This window comes from Centruroides vittatus, unplaced genomic scaffold (assembly GCF_030686945.1).
Source record: "Centruroides vittatus isolate TY-2023 unplaced genomic scaffold, ASM3068694v2 contig_817, whole genome shotgun sequence".
Classification (NCBI taxonomy): domain Eukaryota; kingdom Metazoa; phylum Arthropoda; class Arachnida; order Scorpiones; family Buthidae; genus Centruroides; species Centruroides vittatus.
In genome coordinates, this window is record NW_027122532.1 from 1,370,937 (window position 1) to 1,393,871 (window position 22,935).

General features: G+C 31.6%; 1 protein-coding gene across 1 annotated transcript in view; it reads left to right on the plus strand.

The window, feature by feature from the left end:
* Positions 1-2,696: 2,696 nt before the first annotated feature.
* The window catches only part of LOC136982247 (b(0,+)-type amino acid transporter 1-like), a 35,161-nt gene continuing 14,922 nt past the window's right edge, over positions 2,697-22,935 (plus strand). Inside the window, exons 1-5 of the mRNA XM_067278707.1 lie at positions 2,697-2,978; positions 13,672-13,830; positions 20,177-20,278; positions 20,578-20,838; positions 22,227-22,352. Of these exons, the coding sequence (XP_067134808.1) occupies positions 2,960-2,978; positions 13,672-13,830; positions 20,177-20,278; positions 20,578-20,838; positions 22,227-22,352 (667 nt within the window). The 5' untranslated portion in view covers positions 2,697-2,959. The remainder of the gene's footprint in view (positions 2,979-13,671; positions 13,831-20,176; positions 20,279-20,577; positions 20,839-22,226; positions 22,353-22,935) is intronic.

The following is a 22,935-nucleotide window of genomic DNA, read 5'->3' on the forward strand; positions in this document are numbered from 1 at the left end:
TTATTATTATATATATATATATTTTTTTTTTAATTTGAACTTTTGGTATACAAAGTTTATTTTTTAAATTGTAATTAAGTAATTGTAATTAAAAAGTAATATGTATAAAATCTAAATTAATTAAAATTTCATATTTATTTTATTTCTCTTTTAATTATAATTTAAAAAAAACAGTTTTCTAATTATTGTATTTTCTTGGATTATTTTTTAAAAAATTGAAATATATATCCCATTTAAAAAAATTTAATTAACTATAATTAATTAATTATAATTGAAACATAAAATAAAATTAATATGTTGTTTTAAAGGATTAACAAAGGATGAGTTTTATTTAAATGTTTTACTTTTAATTATAATTAAAAATATTACAATTTTTAACTGTATTTTCCTAATTATAATTATAATTATTTTGCAGTTTATATGACATTTGAAATATCATTTTAAGTAAGAATATAGCTTTTAAAAGGGTAATTTCATATATGTATTTTGTTTTTAAAAAGAAAAAAATATTAAAAAAGTCCATCATGTATGTAATGTTTCATTCATTTTATTTATATTTATATTAATTAATATTAAATTTAAATAAATTCTAATTTTAATAGAATAAAATAGAAGTTTTTTTAATTTTGTAACAATTTTTAAATGAAAAGTTTTAAAAAAATAAAAATAAATAAGAGAATTTTAAATTTATAAGTTTAAAATGAAATACAATAATCAAATTCAATACGTCAAAAATTAAGAACTCTTCACCACTTAACAAAAGTAATATTATGAATACATTAGAAGTACTAGTAATAATAGTTTTATTAAATAATGAACGGTTCTTAATGTTGAATTATAATTCAGTTTGAAGTTAATTTAACTGAAGTAACCGAAATTTAATATGATTTTATTCGGGCAACAATGGCCAAATTAAACATTAGGCAAAATAAGGACGAGGGGCGTCGAGGAAATTGGGCAACGGAAACTTTTGTTGCTCAATTTGCCACGGATTGTACGACGCATCCTTTCTATAGACTATGCTTTAGCTGCAAATGGTGTAGTCCACAGAAAGGGGCCCCAACAATCAATTAAAATCTTAGTGTTATTTGCTGGCATCATTCATTTTATGTTTTATTATTGTTTATATTTTCAATTTCATGTACAGTATATGGGGCATCAAAACCTTTTTAAGTGCTTAGGGCCTCATAAAGACTTAATCTGGTACCTGCAAGAACCTATAGATAATAGAAAATAAAATTGATATTAAAAAACTAATTTTATAGACATTTAATTTGCATTTCTTTCAAGTTTATGATGTAATAATAATAAATAATATTACTTTCTTAAAAATAATAAAAATTAATGTTTAATTTATTATATTTTTGAATTTTTCAAACAAAAATTATTTCAAGAATTTTATTTTAAATATATAAAATATTATCATTATTAATTACTTAATTAATAATTAACTATTAATTATTTAATATTAAATATATTAAGATAAATTACTGTTCATAAATTAAAATTTTAAATTTTTTTCAATTAATTAATTAGTTAATTTTTTTAAATTTTATAATATGCAAAGTATTAATCATTTTTATTATTTGTTATATTATTTACACGTTTATTTATTTATTTATTTACATGTATTTAAATTAAAAATTAATATTAAAAAAGTTATTAAAAATTTTTGAATTTAGATTTAAAAATTTAAATTACTTGTAAATTAATTAATTAATTAATTAATTAAAATTCTTTTATTTTTATTGTTATAATATATATTACAACAAATAAAATTGTAATTTAACTTTTCTTAATGGAACAAATAGAATTTATTTAAAAACTAAATAAATTTCTTGTTATAATTTAATGAAATAATTGAAAATTAACATGGAAATCATATCACTTAATTAATTACGATATAATTTTTCTCTTTTAAATAATTTTAGAATATATTTTTGAAGTACACTTTTTAAATTTATTCATTCAATGACGAATTAACATTTAAAAAAATTATGTCATAACTTAATTAACTTATAATATAATTTACTATAGTTTTAATTAATTTTTGTTGAATGGTTTACTCTTAATTATAATTAAAAATATTACAATTTTTAACTGTAGGATAGTTCACTAATTATAATTAAAATATAAAGTTTATATTATTCATTATAATTAAAATTCTTTTGCAGTTTATATAACATTTGAAATATGTATTTTATGTTTCTAAAGAAAAAATATTCATCGTAAAAAATCGTGATTATAATTAAAATTTTTACATATAGTTAATTACAATTAATAATTTATAGTTATTTACAATTACTAATATTATGTCACTTTAATTATAATTAAAGTGAAATATATAATTCACTTTTATAACGAAATATATCATTTTAATCATAATTAAAGTGATATATTTCGCTTAATTTCACTTAAATGTGATTTCAAAGTTTAAAAATATATATTAAAAAATTAATTATATCATAAATTAATTAAATTTTAACATAATTTTCTCTCTATTTTAACTCGTCAAAGAAAAAAAGTAATAATAATAAAAAAATTTCAGATTTATTTAGAAGTAAACTTGAGAACTGAATAAATAAATTTAAAAACGATACTTCGAAAATATATTTTTAAATTTCCTGCAACCCTTTTGATTAAATTTCATTAACTAATTTTTGTTTTGTATTTTTTTTTTAGATCAGATTTTTTTAATTAAGATCCGTTGACAACCTCACTGATTACATACTTATATATTACAATCTCGTCTAATGTAATACAGTCATTTAAAGGAGTTACTTTTACGACAGATCTGATTGGTCGAAAATTGGTACTGTTACTGAATTCCACATACACACGTGGATCGAAAGGAGCAGCCATTGTATAGTAAGAAACATACAGCATAAACGTATCGTTACGTCGATAAATTAAAGTGTGGAAAATCAAGGACACAGTTCACATCTCTACACCGAGAAAGATGGCGAGTTATTCACCAGGTTAGTTAATTTTACTCAATTAAACAAAATAAAAAAAGCCTTTACTTAATTAAATTTTACCGTACGTAAATATACCTGAAAAGTTAACTTTGAAACAACTAACCTGTTACGCTCGTCGCAGTTACCCGTTTATACTGCAAATATGTTTAATTTTAATGGGTTTTAATGATGGTTTTTCTCTGTTTAATTATGATTAATTTAATTTCTGCGTTTAAATTTATCTCCCATCTGTTCGATATGTTTATCGAATGAAGTGAGACTTCCAGGAAATTTTTTTATTTTTTTTTAAATGTTTATGTGATGCAGCGATAAAAATCCTATTCTCTGTTAACTCTTGCCGTACACTTTTATTATTATTATTTTAACCTAATTTTTTTATGCGTTTTTCTGTTTTCTTTCAATTGGAAAATCTTGCCCAAAAAAATATTCAAAAAATTCAAAGTTTTTTAAAAAAATATCCTTTTGAAACTTGTATTGGGTTTACCAGGATTTGTAAATGCTGTTTCTGTTGTTTGCAGTTAGTTTTTACAGTGTTTCATCGCCATCTAGTGCTTGTTTATGACTTTAATACAAGTGGGCGACTTAAAAATTTTATTTGACTTCTTTCCACTTCAAGGTCTTTCAAGCTATATCCAGTAACATGACGTGAAAGTGAAAATATGATGAAAAAATATCTATATTTAGTTATTTTTATTCCCTTGATCCTTTATTTTATAAATATAAATATATATATATATATATATATATATATATATATACATACTAGCTTGCTTTAGTAGAAAATGTGCACATAATTATTAATTTTAACTTACTTTTAAAATGTTAAACTGAAATTTAAAATGCTAAACAGGCATTTAAAACATACTTTTAAATCAATTAACTGGAAAGAAAAATTTGTTTCTTCAATCCTCTATGATGCATTCTACTTCAAGTACCCAATACAAACTACGGGCATAATTATTACATTTAAATCAATTATTTTTTTCACTCGTATTCTTAATTTTGTTATAAACACGTTTAACCCTATGTACATTTTATATAAGTACACTTAACTACTTGAATATTCAGAAAAATTATTGCCTGGCTGCTATATAATTTATGATTTGTTCTAGTTATAGTGATTCAGATAGAAGTTATGCATATAATTAGTTCACTTAGATCAGTTTTTTCTTGTTATATATTCTATTTTATTAGTGTTTCGAGTTTCAGAATTCTTAATTTAGTTAAGAAACTTGGCCATAAACTTATTCAGTTAGTTATTTAAGATTCTTACACGATGCTTTATTTTGAGGTTATGTGTTTTGAAATGGCTCGAACTGCTACAGATTGGATTTAGTTGCATAAGTAGATCTTCGGAAATGAATTTTTCCTTTTAATTTTAATTGTTTAAACATGCGTAATGTCAAATACAATTTAATTGTAATTAAAATTACGGGGAGAGGTAATCATTTATATTTAAATATGCAAGAAAATTTCTTGTCTAACTAGTTTGCGAGCGTGTATTTAGTTCTAGATCAATGAGTTTCAAATGCAATACGCTTCGTAATCAGATCGTTTTTAATTCTATTATAATTAAAAGTTTATCTTTCAAAATGGCGTAGCTTAATTGCGTTCAAAAATTCAATTTATCTATTGACAATGTTAACAACGTTATTAACAAACAGGCTACTTAATTAGGTTTATAGAAAAATATGTATTTCGTTCTATTTAATTTTGAAGAAGCTTATAATTTCTATTTTTATTTAGAAAAAAAATAATAAGTTCAAGTGATTATTTTTAACTGTAATTTAATTCCTGTGTAGCTCTAAATAAACGGTTATTGCATAGAGTGAATCGCAAACTATATCTTAAATAAATATTTAATGACAAAGAATGGGATGAATTGTTTCGTTTCTGACTGAAATTGTTAAAAAAATAAAATAAAATAAAATAAAAATAATACTTAAATTTAAAATAACGATGTTTTCTTGTAATTAAAATTTAAATGTGAATTCTAGTTGTTTGATTAAAATTAAAAAAAAGATCGGTTACCGTTAAGGACAATTTATAATTGTTAATTATAGTTTATTACGATTAATATCTTCAATTATTCTGATATTTAATTGTAATTATAATTAAAACTATCGATTATAATTAAAATTTTCAAATATAGTTAATTACAATTAAAACGTTTAAATAATTACAATTAAAATTCTCGATTAAAACTGCAGTAGTGTATAGTTTACAGACATAATTAAAGCGCGATTAAAGGAAAAGAAAGTATTAATTTAAATTAGTATTTAAAATACTTCCTTTACTGTAACTAAGTGTAATCATAAATATGAGGAGGAAAATACGTTTTAAACAATAAAATATGTAATAATTTTTAAAGGAAAAATTATATCCAGAAATAAACTTTTGTTGGGATGATCAACATACTTTTGTAATTACAATGAGCTTAAAATAAATGAAAATTTAAATTTAAAAATTTGAAATTCAAGTTTTTCTAATTACAATTAAAATTGAAATTGAAATTAAATTCGATTTCAATTTTAACTGTAATTAGAAAATATTAATTTCACTTACAATTGAAATAGATCGTTATATTTTTCAAAGATACATTTTATACCGTTTTTACAATTTTTTTTACATATAAAATGTTCAATTATACGTACTGTAAAACCTGTCTAAAACGGAAACCTGCCTAAACCGGAAAAATTCTTAAGAACACAGTGATTTTCTGCATTAAAAAACCTGTCAAACCGGTAAAATATTCGGTACAGTGCGAGTCCGGTTTACACAGGTTTTACTGTATACATAGACAGGCAAACCTTCGAACAACGACCACTGGCAGAAACGTAGAAAATGGACACTATTTGGAGGTTATTTTGTATGCTGTTTTCTTCCAAAAAAAAGTTTCTGAAAGTGGCCGCTGTTGGCAGGTTTGAGCAGGTATATGTGTGTGCATTTCTTTCTTATTTATTATAAATAAAAATTTCCAAATAAAAGATGTAAATATTTAAATTATTCTTTATTTTTTCCTTCTTTTATTTTTTCTGCAATGGCGTCAACTTCAGAAAGTGTGTACGTTCGAATGACGAGCCACGTTTAAAAATTAGGTCAACGTTCTGCGATCTTTATCAGGGAATCGTACAGAAATATAGTTTACACTTTCTTCTCTTATCTCGCCAAAAGATACTGTTGAGTGATTTTTTAATGATAAGGAGTTCAAAACATGTGCTGAACTTCCTTAAATTTCACTATCAACATTATGTTTCTTCCGGGTATACTTTGTAAGGAATTATAATAATTTCTGTATGCTGTTATGTGTTCTACATTCCGAAAATGATACGGTCCGAATGGAAGAATTTGAAAATGTATTTGTTTTATTTTAACCTTAAAAATTAGTAAAGTTAATGCTACAGCACTTATTGCCTACAGCAATCTTACAACTGTGCTTAATTCAATTAAAATTGTAAAAGTTTTAATTAGAATTAACTGTAACTGAAATTTTAATTAGAATTAAAATTTCAGTTACAGTTTATTACAATTAAAAATTTTAATTGTAATTAATTACGACTGAAATTGATACGCAATCAGAATGTTGATTTAGTGAATTGCGTCGCGTAGCGTCGATACAACGCGACTTTTGACGCGCTGCTGATTGATTTGCTTTAAATAAAGCCGCATTAATTACAATAAAAAAATTAATTAATTAATAATTAACTTTTACGCTAAGTTAACTTTATGATTCAACATAGATGACTTAATTAACATTAAAAAGTAAACTTAATTAACTTTTATATTTAACTGATGTTTAATGATTTATTTACAAAGAAATAGATTTAATATATTTGAAATTAATAACTTAATTGAATTTAATGAAAGGACATGCCGCGTCGCATCGCGTTGGCGTACTTGACGCGACGCGACGCGACATTCTGCATTAGCAACGTAACTTATTAAACATTTATTCTGTTACGTCAGTTTAATTAATCTTGTATTTTATTTTATTTATTATTTCTTTAATCGATTGTTTAACAGATTTTCTTAACCATATTTGACCATATTAATTTAATTTTAATGGAAATTTTGTCATGAGTTGAACATTTCATAATTTTTAATTGCATTTGTTAATTGTGTCCTAAATATTTATAATAAATGAACCATCTGGCAAACTCTAAATTGCAAATATTTAATATTCAGTATCATTTATCTGACCTGTTTTAAATATTTATACTGTTATTATTACAATTAACCAATAGTTTGAATTGATTATTATTATTATTATTTATTTATTTTATGAGTAAATGTGAGATTGCTGATAATGATTTACACTTTCGCACTTTATTTTATACCCAATAAAAATCAACTAAATTGATTTTTATTGGGTATATTTGTGTCTTACTCCATGGGGCATCTCTCCCTAATTAAAGAAAGAGTAACAAGTAAAGGTATATAAAAATATATATAAGTCTGTATACACATAAACTAATGGTGTTATTTTGGTGCAGTTTACAAATCTAGGTCTTATACTCTTTGAAATCATCACTAAGACTATGATTGATGGACAGTGTGGTGCCTTCATTAATTATTAGGCTATACAATGTTTACTTATATAATAATGCATTAAACTTAAATTATCACAGTGAAATCAGGGGATGCCTAGGTTTCGTGGAGGCTTAGGGAGTAACTATGAAAAATTTGGTCCAGATCGCTCAAAGGGTTTAGAAGTGTATAGGAAATGACAGATAGACTTATTTACTTACCCATATAAAATACTACAGCATTTAAATAAGTTAATTACTTATTTAAATTCCATTTATGGTATAATTGTTACGTCAATGCCCCTTTGGATAGCCCTAACGCCTAAATATGGGCCAATTTCTCATTGAAACTTGTGTTAAACACGTGAAAAAACGCTGAAAACTCCACGCGGCCAACTCATGTTCGAACCCGCGACTTAATGTTCGGTGGTTTTATCCATTTGGCCACTATGGGTTAAATTTAATTGAAAATTTATTAAAAATGAAAATAAAGAGAGCGGTAACTCTAATGTTTTTCTGCTCATTTTAAAAAAAAGTAAACACACTAAATGGCTCATTCTTTTATACAAGATCATTGATAAAATGTTATTTTAATTTCGATTATTTATCTAAGAAACTCGCTTAGAGCTTTTTATATAAATAATATATGTTTAAAAAAATTATCTAAAAATCCAAGGTTATATACATGAAAAAAATTAGTTTTTCTTGATAATTTGAGTGTTGTTTTGGAAGAAACTACGAACATTCTGCTTAATTAAATTAATTAATTTTTAATATTAATCAAATTTTGTTCTTAACTGCACATATTTTTAAAATAATAAATTGAAAAAGTTGAATTTTTAAAACGGCTTTCGGCAATTTGCAAAGTTCAAAGGTATCAAAGTTGTCACATCATTCTGTATGTATTATAGTACATAATACAGGGTTACGGTGACGTCGACAACTTTGATATTCTGTTTCAAATTAACTGCAGAGTTTCTTTGAACAAAACATGCTATCAAATGAAAGTTTAAATGTCAAAATTTTTAACAGTACGTCACAATATCCTTCGGTGTGGGGGCCCCACGTGTAATCATGCAGGTGTCAATGCCATAATTAAATTCGCGTCACATTTACTCTGCTTATTTTCGCCGAGTATACACTTGTACTGTACTACGCGTACTGAAATTGAACACGTGAATCAATATTTATAAAATTATTTTTTTATTTGTTAAAATTCTTTACTGCATTCTAATTATAAACCGGTCTGAGTAATCAACCAGTACTGTTTTTTACGTTGATTAAAAACCCGTTTGTGGTATGTCTGTTTGTCTATCTGTACTATATCTCTTCGTCTGTTGTAGAAATTCTTCATTGATTTGATTCTATCGAGTAAAGCCAGTCACCAACACGCCATAGGCTATATGTCCTCCATAATACTAGTGATTACGGGTGAGCTTGATTGCAATGGGGTCAGTTAGCTTGTGAGACCACTCGTATTGGGTATGAAAAGCTATGGGGTCGTCGTAGGATAGCCGAGATGGTAAAAGTTTTGTTTGACGAAATACAACACGTGGGCGGTCTGCCAAGCACTGGCGCGTTACAGATTTATGGGACCCGGGGCAAATTTGAATTAGGGGGCTCCGTGTACAGTGTTGACTTCAAACATTTTTGTTCGGGAAATTTTGAGGAAATTCTCCCGGTTTCCTCGTTCGTTTTCTAACGCGACCTCTGCGCCGCGCCAGTGCATCCTGTGCCCGCACCACACCGGCAATCTAGGGACCCCTGATATAGCTTAATTGTAAATTTCGATATTCTTAGTAATAAGTTTATAAAAGATTGGTTGGGCCTCCTGTTGGTGGGTGCCCCAGACAATTGCTTTTTTTTAGTGAGAAGATAAAGCGTCACTGCTTTCAAGAGGGTCTCTTCCAGGAGGCTTTCTAAAGTAAACCTAAGAGGCTTCTTTTTAGCAGGTTCGGACAGACCCAAATGGTGCGGTTGGGTGATGAGGGACGGAGTCCGACATATCCGGTCGGATTACCCCGAAAAATTCCTGGGGTTTTTTCGACCCATTTGGACTCGATCCCGGGTCCTCCAGACACTCTAACCGCTCGGCCATCTAGAAACGGTAATATTGACATGTGAAGAAAACCCGGAAAATTCCACGTGGTCAGGTGAGGCACAAACCAGTGTTCAGCTGTTTATCCATTCGACCACTGATGGGTAGATTCCCACAGAGATTATTTGTTTGATTTTTATTTTCATTTGTTTACGGCAACGCGACACATGGGCAATCTGCCAAGGAGTGCCTTTCGGTAGGACTTTTATGGCAAACTGGCCCCTATTTACATTTTACAAACGTGAAGAAACCCCGGAAAACTCCAAGTGGCCAGTCTGCTGGCTAGGCGCGAATCCACGACCAACTAACTACAAGTATTCAGGGGCTGAGTGTTATCACTCAGCTGAGTGTTATCCAACAGTGGCCGAGTGTTATCCACTCGGCCACTGTTGGACAGGTGATTATTTGCACATCGCCTTTTCTCAAAAATTAACAAATTTTAATACTTGATAACAGAGACAAAAACAAAAGCAAATTCACAAGAACTTCGCAATTTAATTATTTTTCAATGAAAGATGCGTAAATCACCGGGAACTTGATAGATTTTATTGTTTAGATGTAGAATTTAATGAAAGAAAACATGATATTCGTATAATTCAAATTGACGTCTCAATAAAGAAAGAACAATTATTCATCAAGTAAAGTCCATTCAAAAATTTGTCATGTTCGCCATGCATTCATTAAAAACTCTATATTGTATATTGTATTGAATATTTTGATATCGTCATTAATTAATTTCGTGATTCATCATTATTTCCGGATTAGAACGTCGAACAATTCTTATTCATAAACATTATTTTGTTAGAAAATTATTGAATAACTAAAATAAATACCGTTATACTAATAGGATTTCTATGTATCTGTGCTCCCTGTCAATTTTCGCTCGACCTGGAGCTTTCGGGCCTCCTTGCTAGGCCTGAAGGGCCCGGGTCAATGCAAAATGAGCATCATAATTCGTCGAGGCTCTCAAAAGGTTAGAAATTTTCTTAATTGGATCTTATTAATGTCCCCATAGATGATGGCCCTACTACTCTGAGGGTCTGACAGAAATTTTCCTGAATGAATTGGCTCATATATTTCGGGCCCACATCTAACCATCTGCCCACCTTAATTGTAAGTCTGCCGAATTCTTAATGACTTTTTTCTGCTCTGAGGGCACTAAGAGGTCCTTTTAAATCATACCCATCGGTTAGGTCCGCAATGGGGGCGACCCGACATGAACGGACATATCCGTACGGACCGCCTATTAAAAAATGCTTGCGATTCGCCTGGATTCAATTTCGGATCTCCCAGAGCGACAGGCTATAAAGAATAAATTTGAATCGACTGTTGAATAAAGTAAATAAAAATGTCGTAAATTGATGGCTTTATATATTGATATTTTTATTAAAAGGAATGTTATTGCAGCAGAATGACAGTCATCTTAAATGACTCATCAACTTGAGAATTTCATAATAGCAATTTGTCAGTATTGTTTAAATAGTAATTTTCTGTTTATTTTTATTTATATCTGAATGAAAAGTTGTTTTATATTTTAACGCATTTCAGCTTTTTCCTAGTTTTCTATATATTTATTCTTTCCGTCCTGTGAACACTTTTAACCAAGCTCATTGTGGGTTTTACCGAGCCCACAGTGGGACGGCCTGCGTCGTGAGGGTACAGGAATCAATTTATGTTTGCGGGCTTTCACTACAGGTGTCTATTGTAAGCCTGCTTGACATAACTGGGTATTTTTTTTTATACGTGTATATATATAAATTTAAACTCTGTCCTCCCTATCGACACTAAGAGCGTTTTTTTCAAGTTTAATGTAGGTTCGGCAAGGCCCACGGATGGACGGGGGACGTATCCTGACGTACTGTCCGAAAAATTCATAAATTTTTCGACCCGATCGGATTCTATCCGGGTCCTCAGTGCGTTGAACTGACACCTTAACTGTTCGGGACAGCACACATGTGGAAATTTCTGAGTTGACCCTTACCCGAGCCTCGGTCTTCCATAACAGCAGGTTCATTGCTGTTCTGGCCATCTGACGTTTTATGGATACAAAGAAGGCTTTATTTATGCTCATTACGGATTTAGCCAGACTTTCAATGGGATGGCCAGGTGGTGCGGAATGAAATTCGACATATTCCATCAACTCATTCATAAAATTTCTCAGAATTCGATCCGGGCGGGTGGTGAGAAAAATGGAATGCTTCCTACTCTGTTGTCCCATTGCGGGCTTAGCCTAATCCAAGATGGGGGCGGAGAACACCTTCTTAGTGTCCAAGAGATAGAAAGGAGCTTAAAAGATAACCTTAACGTACTAACACATCTATCATATATCGAATCAAAGAATGTGCTTATGAGAAGCAATATATGGTTAAAATTTTTGCAGGAAATTACTATTTCCTCTATTGGAACTTATGCAAAAAATCATGAAAATTTGAAATCCCTATGAGAAATTTAGTTCACATAATATTGGAGAGTGAACACCGAATTAATATACTGTATTTACAAATCTTCAAAGTGGTTTTTTTTTAATCTTTCGTGATTGCATAATATTGCCATTCCGATACATCTAACTGTCATTAATTCACGGATCTGTTACGTGTTATTAAGGCCATGTAGTTATAATCGAACTTGCAACAACAAAAACACGCGCATTTAATGTACGAGTAAATATGATGTAATATCAACGTCACATTACCTTAATGTAAGAATGTTTACTCTTACATTAAGGTAGTGTGACGTTGATAAATAAATAAATGTAAAATTATATGTAAAACAGCCTGAGATTAAAAATAAATATGTGCAATATGTTTAACTAAAATAAATAAAACGATGCATTATCAAATTTTAATGGTACATTCATTGGCGCGTTAACGAAGTTCCTGCGAATTTAAGGTTTCGTCTTCGAAGAAAGGTTTCTTTCTCTTCTGAATAATCAGGAAAGTCAAATTGATACTATAAAAAATTGCAGACAAAATAAATTGCAAAGGGAATTCTAAGAAAAGTTGCGTAATTTCGACTTTGATTAGAAGACACTACCCTATATAAATGTCATTCTCGAAACCGGTTTAACCTTATGAACCCTGTTGTAATCGTTATTATTTAGTTTTAAACCACAATGACAGATATTTTCAGATAAAACAGTTGTTTTCTTCATCTCTTGTTTTAAATAATTTAAGATTGCAATTTTTAAATATGAATTTTTTAAATGTTTCTTTGGTGTTTTGACGCACTTAAACATTTATAATTATTGTATTTAAACGTTATTAAAGATTTTCTTTGAAATTAAATGGCTTCCTTAGTGCTAACATTACAGGAATTGCAGTAAATCAAATCTAGCTAATTAAAATATGAGGGTCGGGTGCAGTGGTGAAGTTGTCTTTTGCTGGGTGGCCGTTCCTTATTTTAATTTTTAATTTGAAAATAACTGATCACAACTTGGGCTGGAGGCCTCCGTGATGGGACCCATAGCGGCCTAAACCCCCTTTTTTTTAACTCTTTCCGCCCTGTGGGCACTAAGAGGGCCTCTTTTAGTAGGCCCATTATGGGTTCGGCCAGGCCCACAATGGGGCGACCGGGTGGTGAGGGACGGGGCCCGACATATCCGAACGAACTACCCCCCGAAAAATTCCTGGGGATTATTCGACCCGTTCGGATTCGATCCCGGGTCCCCCAGAGCGGTAGGCTGCCACCGTTACCGCTCGGCCATCCCGCCGTCGGCCTAAACCCTTATGCTCTATACATTTTTTTTTTTTATCTTTCCGATCTTTGGGCACTACGAGGGACTTTTATTCGGCCAGGCCTGCGATGGTGAAGCTTGGTGGTGAGGGATGGACCCGATGTGTTTGTGATATTTCTCTGGAACTTTTGTTAACCTGTCCGGATTCGATCCCGGACTCCTCAAAACGGTAGGCTGCCACCCTAATCGTTGGGCAATCCAGTCATCAAATTAATTAACCTATCTATTTATTCATAGATAGATAATTTCAAGAATATCAATCGAAGCATTTTATATTGTTTTGTTTTCAGCATTTTAAATCAATGAAAATAAGAATAAAATATTTTTGTATTTCAGTTAATACAGAGTTATCTAAACTTGGATCAAATCCTTCAGAAAAGAAATCCAACAGCAAAAGTCTCCTACCACAAAATAATGCAGAAAATAAAGGCGTTGAACTAAAACGTGAAATGGGTCTGATTAGTGCAGTGGCACTTATCGTTGGAGGAATGATTGGTAAGTCATTCTGATATTGTTATAAGTTATAAATAACATATAATAAACATAAGTGGCCTTAATAACTACTAAATTAGTCCATACGGTATCGTAATTATCTACACTTTAATTACTAAATCAGTGTCCACGATGAGCGTAATTATCGTTAGCAATAATTACGCCCATTACAGATGAACCTGATCCATAGTGAAGTCGACCAGAAAGGTGAGGAATGAGAAACGACGACCCGATCCATACTGCCATGAAGAATTTTGGAGATTGAATCGAATATGCACTCGGATGCCCAAGCATCAGGCTTCCATCTTAACACGCAACAATTTGGCCCATTCTGTATAACTGTATAATTAGAATGATTAAAATAGCTCTTGTGGATTTCAAGCATATTTGAAAACCAAATTGTAAATGAAGATGAGGAGAAGAGAAATAGATAAGTAAATTAGGATGGGAACCATTAAATCAAATTTAAGTAATCACAGAAAAATCATAAACATGTTATAGATTTACTATTAAAACAGTCGTGTGAAGATCTGAACCGGAATTGATTTCGGATTCCGCAGTTGTTATGAAGAGTTGCACTGAAAATCGCAACACTTCTCATAATGAATTGCATTATCATGCTGAAAGTTATAATACCGCCCACAGAATAACGTGAAGAGTTTTGTAACTTTGACAATTCCCCTATTTGCTTTAAGCTATATTTAAGCGTAATGACAACAGATGATTGTATTTGTGTTTTAGTATGGTTAGAAATGTGTGTATTTGGATTTGTAGTTGCAAGTTGCAATTTTCGATGCAACTGTTCTCGTAATACTGGATATGCTTCCTATAATATATAAAATATAAATGAACAATAAAAAGCATTAATATTGTCAAGCGAATAACACACGCTGCTTTGGGGTTGCTTGCGTTTTAATGGATGGTTTAACCAGCTGTTTCGGGTTTCGTCTTATCGGCGGCGGCCTTAATGATTGCGAGACCCCGGGCGACAGATCTTTGCGAGGCCCTTGTCCTTTGTGCAAAGTATGTGAATTGAAAATAGATATTTCTGATGATTGACAAGAAATGCAAAAGTTATAAATAAATAAATTTAGAGTTTTAAAATATTATATTAGAAGATTTATAAAAGTTAACAATCATAAAGACGACAAATTAGTAATGATGATAAACTAAGGTACATAAATGCCTTAAAAGATATACGCAGGGATTTAAAAATGATGTTTGCAGCTTATAACTAATAGCTAAGGATAAAATAAAAAGCTTTAAATATCAGCTTTTTTCTACTCGAGTTGTTGCGCGAGGCTCCTGCAAGAGCGAGGCCCCGACAATTGCCCCGCTCGCCACCTCCCAAGGCCGCCACTGCGTCTTATTGTTTGGCTTCATTCATTGTGGGTCCGACCGAACACATCGTAAACATGAAAATGAAATCGATTCTGTTTATGTATTTTTAGTTTGTATCTGACATTGTTGATTCAAAATGTAGATTTGAACCATTGTTTGTGTAATATCTCGTTAAAATAATATTTAGTCTACATTTAAAAAATGACAATGCGTATTGAAAAGACGTCTTAATGATCAAACACTAAAGGTTCCATCCTACCACTCTGAAGATCTAGATTCGAATTCGGGTCGGCCAGCGGCGCTCGTAGACTTTTTTTTTTTTTTTTTTTTTTTTTTTTTTTTTTTTTATCTTTTGCCCTGTGGGCACTAAGAGTGGCTCTTTTTTAGAAGGCCCATTATGGGTTCGGCCAGGCCCACAATGGGGCGACCGGGTGGTGAGGGACGGGGCCCGACATATCCGAACGGACCATCCTCCGAAAAATTCCTGGGGATTATTCGACCCGTTCGGGTCCCCCAGAGCGGTAGGCTGCCACCTCGACCGCTCGGCCATCCGGCCGTCCAAGGCGCTCGTAGACTGTGAAAAAGATATAAAAAAAGGACATCTTACATTACTCAAGGAGCTTCGTTTGTTTGTTTAGTTATGACAACGCAACACCCGAAGGCATCTCCCTAGGCAGATTGCTTAGGGGAATGCCTTCCGGGGGGTCTTTCTAAGGAAAACTGGCCCCTATTTAGGCGTTACAAACGTGGAGAAAACCCGGAAAACTCCGTGTGGCCAGCCCACCCGGGCGAGGCGAGTGGGGAGATAAAGTGGGCCGTGCGTATCTTAAGTAGTCGGACTTAATGACGATTTTACTCGTTATTAGCATTTATAATTTTTTTATAAAACCCAACCCTACCCTCAAAATTAAGTTTTTTGCCATTTATAATAGTTAAACATATAAAAAGGTTTTTAAAATAAAATATGATAACAGATGGCACCACCAAATTTTGCCAGGAAAGTTAAGCAATTTTTGCTGGATTTTTTTTACTATTTATCGTTTAGTTGTAACTTTACAATTTTTATATGGAAATAATATAAAACGATTATATCGTTTATAACGTGTGATAAAATTTATTGAGTTTCATTGATCGATCCGAAATCCTATAATTTCTCTATTTTTGGAATATTTCTTCATACGTTAAAGTTCAGTCTATCGACAGACATATTTATTTAAAATAAATTTATCTAATTATTTATTTTCATTTCTTTGCTAAAATTCGCAGATTAAGTGAAATGAATGTAATTTTCTCCCTCCTGTGGGCACTAAGAAGGTCTTATTCACGCTGATCGTGGGTTCGGTCAGTCACAATGGGGAGACTGGGTGGTGAGGAAAGGGACCCGATCACCCACAGAAAATTCCTGGAGAGTTTCGCACCGGTACACTAATGGTACCGGTCACAATTATGGTACCATTTATGGTGAGTGATAGGAAGCCCCGCTCCAAACAGAAAACTGAAGATTCACCCTTGTTTAAGAATTGAATCGCCTTGTTTTGTGGTACCAATAGGATCTTTATTCTTGCTTCTCGTGGGTTCGACCAGCCACGAAATAACACAATTGAGGGGTGAGAAAGAACCAGACTGTCCTGAAATTTAGCCGGGTAGCCGATTGAATCCAGACGGATCTAAAAAATCCAGGGTTTTTTCGGTGGTGATCCGTCCGGATATATAGTGCCTCATACCTTGCTACCCGAAGACTTAATAAACTTGCGGCCATCTTATGGCACACAGGGCAGAAAGAGTTTTTAAAAAGTAGTAGATTGTCTTTACCGCTTGCAAGGCCCAGATTTACATAGTGTATGTCCATTCAATGCTTACTGAAAAGCGATTATATACAAAACAACAAATCGGTTTATATCATATTTAATTTAAAAGCCTTGTTTTTAATTCGAATTCTGAAGCCATTTTACACAAACAATATACTCGTATCTTGATATTTTACTATGAATAAACCTCAAAACCTTGAGCTTTTCAACGCTTCTACAAAATTAAATTTATCATAAATCGTTTTGCAAATATAAAGTAGATGAAAGAATTTGGAATTTGGATCGTATCATTGATCAATTCACTTCGTTAAATTATGAATAATCTATATATTATTTAAAATATTTAGAATTTATCATGTTTTTTATCCCTTGACATTATCAACAGAATTTTAATGTTAATCTTTAATACTGTATATAACTAATTAAGTGATTTGAGTTTGTAAATTTTAACCTGATTCATATTGAAGTCAATCTGGCCAAGACGATTAAGGCATCCGCGTATGCTACTGGGGTCCTGGGTTCTCATCCGGCAGTCAAAACAGGCTAGGAATTTTTCCTAGGGTGTCATGCTCTGTCTCTCTTTACCCGGCGACTCCATTATAGGCCTAGCAGAACTCGTGATTGTTTTTTAACTCTTTTCATCTTGTGGGCACTAAGAAGAATTTTTAGCAAGCTCCTATGGTTTCCCAGGCTCACAACGGAACGGCCGGATGGAAAAGAACAGGACCCATCAAATCCAAACGAATCATTCTTCCGAAAACTTGCGCGGGGGGTTTTCCCCAACCCGTTCGGATTTGATCCCGGGTTCCCAGAATGGCAGTTTAACACCTTAAACCCTGGGCCATCCGACCGTCGACGATATGGGCTTTTGCCTATGGCCCCGCTCTTTTAGAGGCTTCAGTTACGCCCAAATATATGTTGTAGGCCTACTTGACTTTATTTAAAAAGTGCCCGTTGCTGCCTCTTTAAATCTTACAAATGATTTCTACACTATTGATGCCGAAGTATAGAATCCGCACAATTTGATCAATGATGATTTTTCATGAATAATTTAGATAGACTAATCTGTGCTCCCACCCACGTATTACTGGAGTATAGTTCATCTTTTTAAGTTCATTCTGATCGATTCAATTACGAGCAGGGCAGTCGAGAGTTTGTACAGGCCGGGTTTTTTTTTTAACGTTTTCCGTCCTGCGGACATTAAGAGGACCTGTTTTAGCAAACCCATTATGGGTTCGGCCAGGCCCACAATGGATTAGCTGGGTGGTGAGGGACGGGTAGATATTTTTGGGGATTTTTTAACCTAGTTCGTATTAGATCCCGGATCCCCTAGAGAGGTAGGCTGTCATCTTGATTGTTCAGCCATTCGGCCGTCTAAGACCTGGGGCTCTTTTGCCTCGTAGCCCTTTTGTTTTTTAACAGATGAAATGTGTGGAATGTTTCTTTATTGATAAACGGCAGTTTTAAACATTTTATTTTCTGTAAAAATAACGTTAAATTTTACAGGAGTACGGGTTCCTATGTTTTTTGGAAAAATCCCTATCTCCCCCCTCTTGACGGCCCTGAATACGAGCCTTCCTGCCTTTAATAAATGATAAAGCCCATTACGATCTCGCTTCTCGCATAATAAATCCAATTCATTATTATTTTTATTAACGAATTAAAATTTAATTATAATAATTAATTTTAAAACTGAATATAGCAGTTTTTCAGGAGCAAAATAATGATTCATTATCGCTCTTCCGTTTTCGATAACGCAGAAGTGTCGCAGTTGTTTATTTTTCATCATAAAATTGCATTTTGAATGAGTTTATTTATTTTAGATATCGATAAAATTAATTATATCCCACTCAGTATTAGAGATAACTTCATATTTATATAAGAATATATTTCATTCTTGTTATATTTAATTTATAATGAAATACACTTAAATTGTTATGGCTGTAAAGCTGAGCCTTATTTTCAAGCTGCTTAATTATTTTCTGTAATTGCACATATCCAAAACTTTATTACTGTTGTTTGTATAAATTTGGAGTTGTTGATGTGTATAATTATCCTTCGATTTATTGATTAATTAATGCGAGACATCAGTACATTGTACTTCAGCCCCTAATTAGTTGAATGGCACTAGACAGCATGAGTGAGGATGGTAAATCGTGCCTTGACCCTTAATGCCTATGATAAATCATTAGGATCTCAACATGATTAAAACCCAGATATCTTCAGAAGCAAAGTAACATCTCTCGTAGCATGGCCATCTGATGAAGGATATAGTTTTATGCCGGTGATTGTTTTATTCGGTATCATTATATTGTTTGTCATCTGTTAATTTTGCTAGCCATGTGATGAGATATCTTCCTTTCGCTTTGATGGATTGGGGTTTGAAATAAATCACATTAAGAATCTCATATTTTTTCACAGATTAGACTTTGATTTCCTGAGTTCCCTAAAAGCAATGGGGTGTGAGGTAGTGTTGCCACCCGTCCGGTTTTTAATTCATTGTCCGGGATTTCGTAGCAACCTGTCGGCCTTTTTTTTCTTTTTGCTTCTCAGCTCTTTAAATCTAAGTTATTTCATTTTTTAATTTAAGTTCCTACACAAGTCCCTAACTGGTTTAGAACTGGTGTGCACGTTATTCATCGAATGGTAAAATAACATTGCGCATGCGTCAGGGACTTCTGTTCGAATAAACCTGACTGCCATCTGGGTCAGCAATTTTAAAAAGGTGGCAACACTAGTGTAAGGCAAAATACGCATTGGGGCCCTGCAGAAAATTAAATTATTGATACTATATTAAAGTAAAGGAAGTAAACAAAAAAATTGGAGGCCCTAACTCCTTGGGGACCAGGACAATTTGTCCTTTCTCCTCCAGTTCTGGACATTCCTGTTGATTCCCATTCCAATCTCTGCTGGTCTCCCCTGTTACAAATCCATCCTTTTGTAATAGGAAAAATAGACCATACAGTCCATTTGTGCTGCTGCCGCCTACATCACAAATTTGCCCTCCATTTGCAGTTTTTTAAAGAAGCAAGCCCTAGCAATTCTGTTTTTATTAATGTTACTTAATCTTTGCTTATAACAGCATCTTCTATTGGATTACATTAATATTAAAATGAGAAAAGTCGCTTATCTATAGTAAATTGATATTTCACATTCAATTTTTAATGAAATTTTTAAACATTTTCTTCTCTTTATTTTAGGATCTGGAATATTTATTTCACCTAAAGGTGTATTAGAAAGATCTGGATCGGTGTCCATATGCTTACTAGTATGGACAGGCTGTGGAGTTTTATCTCTTTTAGGTAAGTGTTTTAGTTATAAAATATGAATGAAATATTATTGTATTTATCTGTGTGAAAATATTTTATATATTTATTAATATTAAAGCTATTGGGATAAAATATTGCAATAATAATACAGTATGTGTAAAGGTAGGCATTCTCTATGACCAAATACCAATAGAAGATGCCACTTTTAATACTTTTAAAATCATAAAATGGAATTATTTTCTTGAAAATTGCAATATGTATGGATAGTTATTATTAATTATATATTATTTAAATTTTATATTTCAGATTTTAAAATGAGATAACTTTTTCAGGTGCTTTATGTTATGCAGAGTTAGGTACAATTATACCAATGTCGGGTGGAGAATATGCTTACCTGTTGAAAACATTTGGAAGAATGGGGCACGCAGGTCCCGTTCCGGCATTTTTATATATATGGACTTGCGTATTCTTGATGAAACCCGCCGCTTTTGCCATCATGTGCCTGACGTTTGCCGAATATGTCGTGGAACCACTTTATCCGAACTGTGATTCGCCGACAGTTGTGAAAAAACTTACTGCATGTTTATGTATATGTAAGTTAAGTTTAAATTGTTACCTTTTATGCCTAAAAATATTAAAATAAACCAATAAACTTCTGAGAGATACAGTAGCAAATCTCTGCTCAGATAAGCTATGCATTCCCATCCATGTGAATCATCTTTGCAGTAGTAGGAAAACAGAAGGAAACAATCATGTGGATTCTCCAAGTGAATCCCAGATATTTATTACTCCACATTTACTAATTACATAGAATATACAAAACATATAAAACAAATATATGTTTTATAAATCACAGATGAAATTGTGAAGATTGTGAGGTAGGGAATATGACTCTGCTTGCATGTTGGATAGAGAGAGAGAGAGAGAATGATTCAGCTTGATATCACTTGAGTCCAGTCATGGTCTTAAGTTATAATGTGTAAGACGGTGTGTCTCAAACTTTTTGGATCATTGCCTCCCTTGGTTGTGACTGTTAGCGGTAATGCCCCGTTCTGTGAACACGGAACAGGGATAGGAGGCGACAGAGCCTATTGCCACCCTGTTGCCTCCTATCATGCCTAATGCTACTTTGGATAATTCAAACACCTCCCATGGGGCAATATTGCCCACTTTGAGAAGCACTGATGTAATAAGTTTTTCATCTGTTATAGTATCACTATCTGTTTTCCAGTCTTTCTACCAATCTATTTATATTTGATAGTCTAAATTCAAAATATGTCTTGTTATCTATTTAATTTTCATTTTCTTCATTCAAGAACATGAGTTTTTTTAATTAATTTTGGTTGATTTTCATTTTGAAAGTGTTCAGAAGTGTTTATGGTCAATCCTTTACATATATATCATTGTCATATTACCAAGTTTTATGGTTTGATAATTGACTATATCAGCATACAGGAGTCAGTTGATCATTTGACCAGTCCCAGACACAGAGAATGTTTTCAAAGTTTAATTTTTTATATGAAAAAAACAATATGAAAATGATATGAATTGAAATTTCATTTTAAAAATAAAACAAATAAAATTGATTTTTTACTATTTGCATTTTTTAATGTAAAAATGTGTACTGTATTTTTCAAAAAGATCATACACTTTCCTCTAAGCTCTCACTACAAAAACAAAACAAAATTTATGTATTATTTTACATCACTAAATCAATATTATAATGTACTAACAAATTGCTAATAATGCTCATCTATATTTCTTGATGGAATTTCAATAAGAGAGGGTCTTTATTTATCAATTGCAGCTCCTGTTCCATTTTGGCATCAAGAAACTATAGTCAGTCTATCAACAGTGGAAGGCTATTTACTTTACAACTCACTCATTCAGATTATTATATCTAATGTACCATCATCTCTCATTTTTTTTCTAAGTGTAAATATGTATAATTAATTTAGATTAATTTTCTGTTTTTTTTTAGCTCTTATTGCCTTCATTAATTGCTATAGTGTAAAATTAGCGACCAGAATTCAGAACATTTTTACAGCTGTTAAATTATTAGCAGTTGTTATCATTGTTATTGGAGGTGCAGTAAAAATGGCAGAAGGTAAGATTCTAAATTCTAATATCTCTATTATTCTATTAAGATTTAGATATTTCTATTAAGATTCTAATATCTCTATTATTTAATTATAAAATTATAATGTGTATATTGTATTTACTCGCATATAAGACAAGATTTTTATTCATTTATCACAGCTTCAAAATCCTAGGTTGTCCTATACACGCAAGCAAAAGATTCTTTGCGTTTTTGCAAATAATTTTTGTGAATCGTGTATTTGCATTTTTTACCAGATGCTTATCCTCTTGTATTTAAAAACAAGTATTTTATCTGGGTCGTTTGAATCGTTCTTGTATATTGTCAGGAATAAAGATAAATAGCAGTAGGAAAAGCAAAGCTTTTGAATTGATTTCAGATTGAAATTCCAAAATTACACAGGAGCCTGATATAAGTTTTAATCCATTCCATGTGAAAACAGATGATTATTTGGAAATCAGAGAAACTGATTAGTGTAATCGACAGAGAATGGATTCAACTGTTAGGAACTGTTAAGAATTATAAGAAGAACTAATAAGAATTTGTTGGCAAAAAAAAAAGGTTCCCAATTGTCCAGCTTTACGTGAACAAA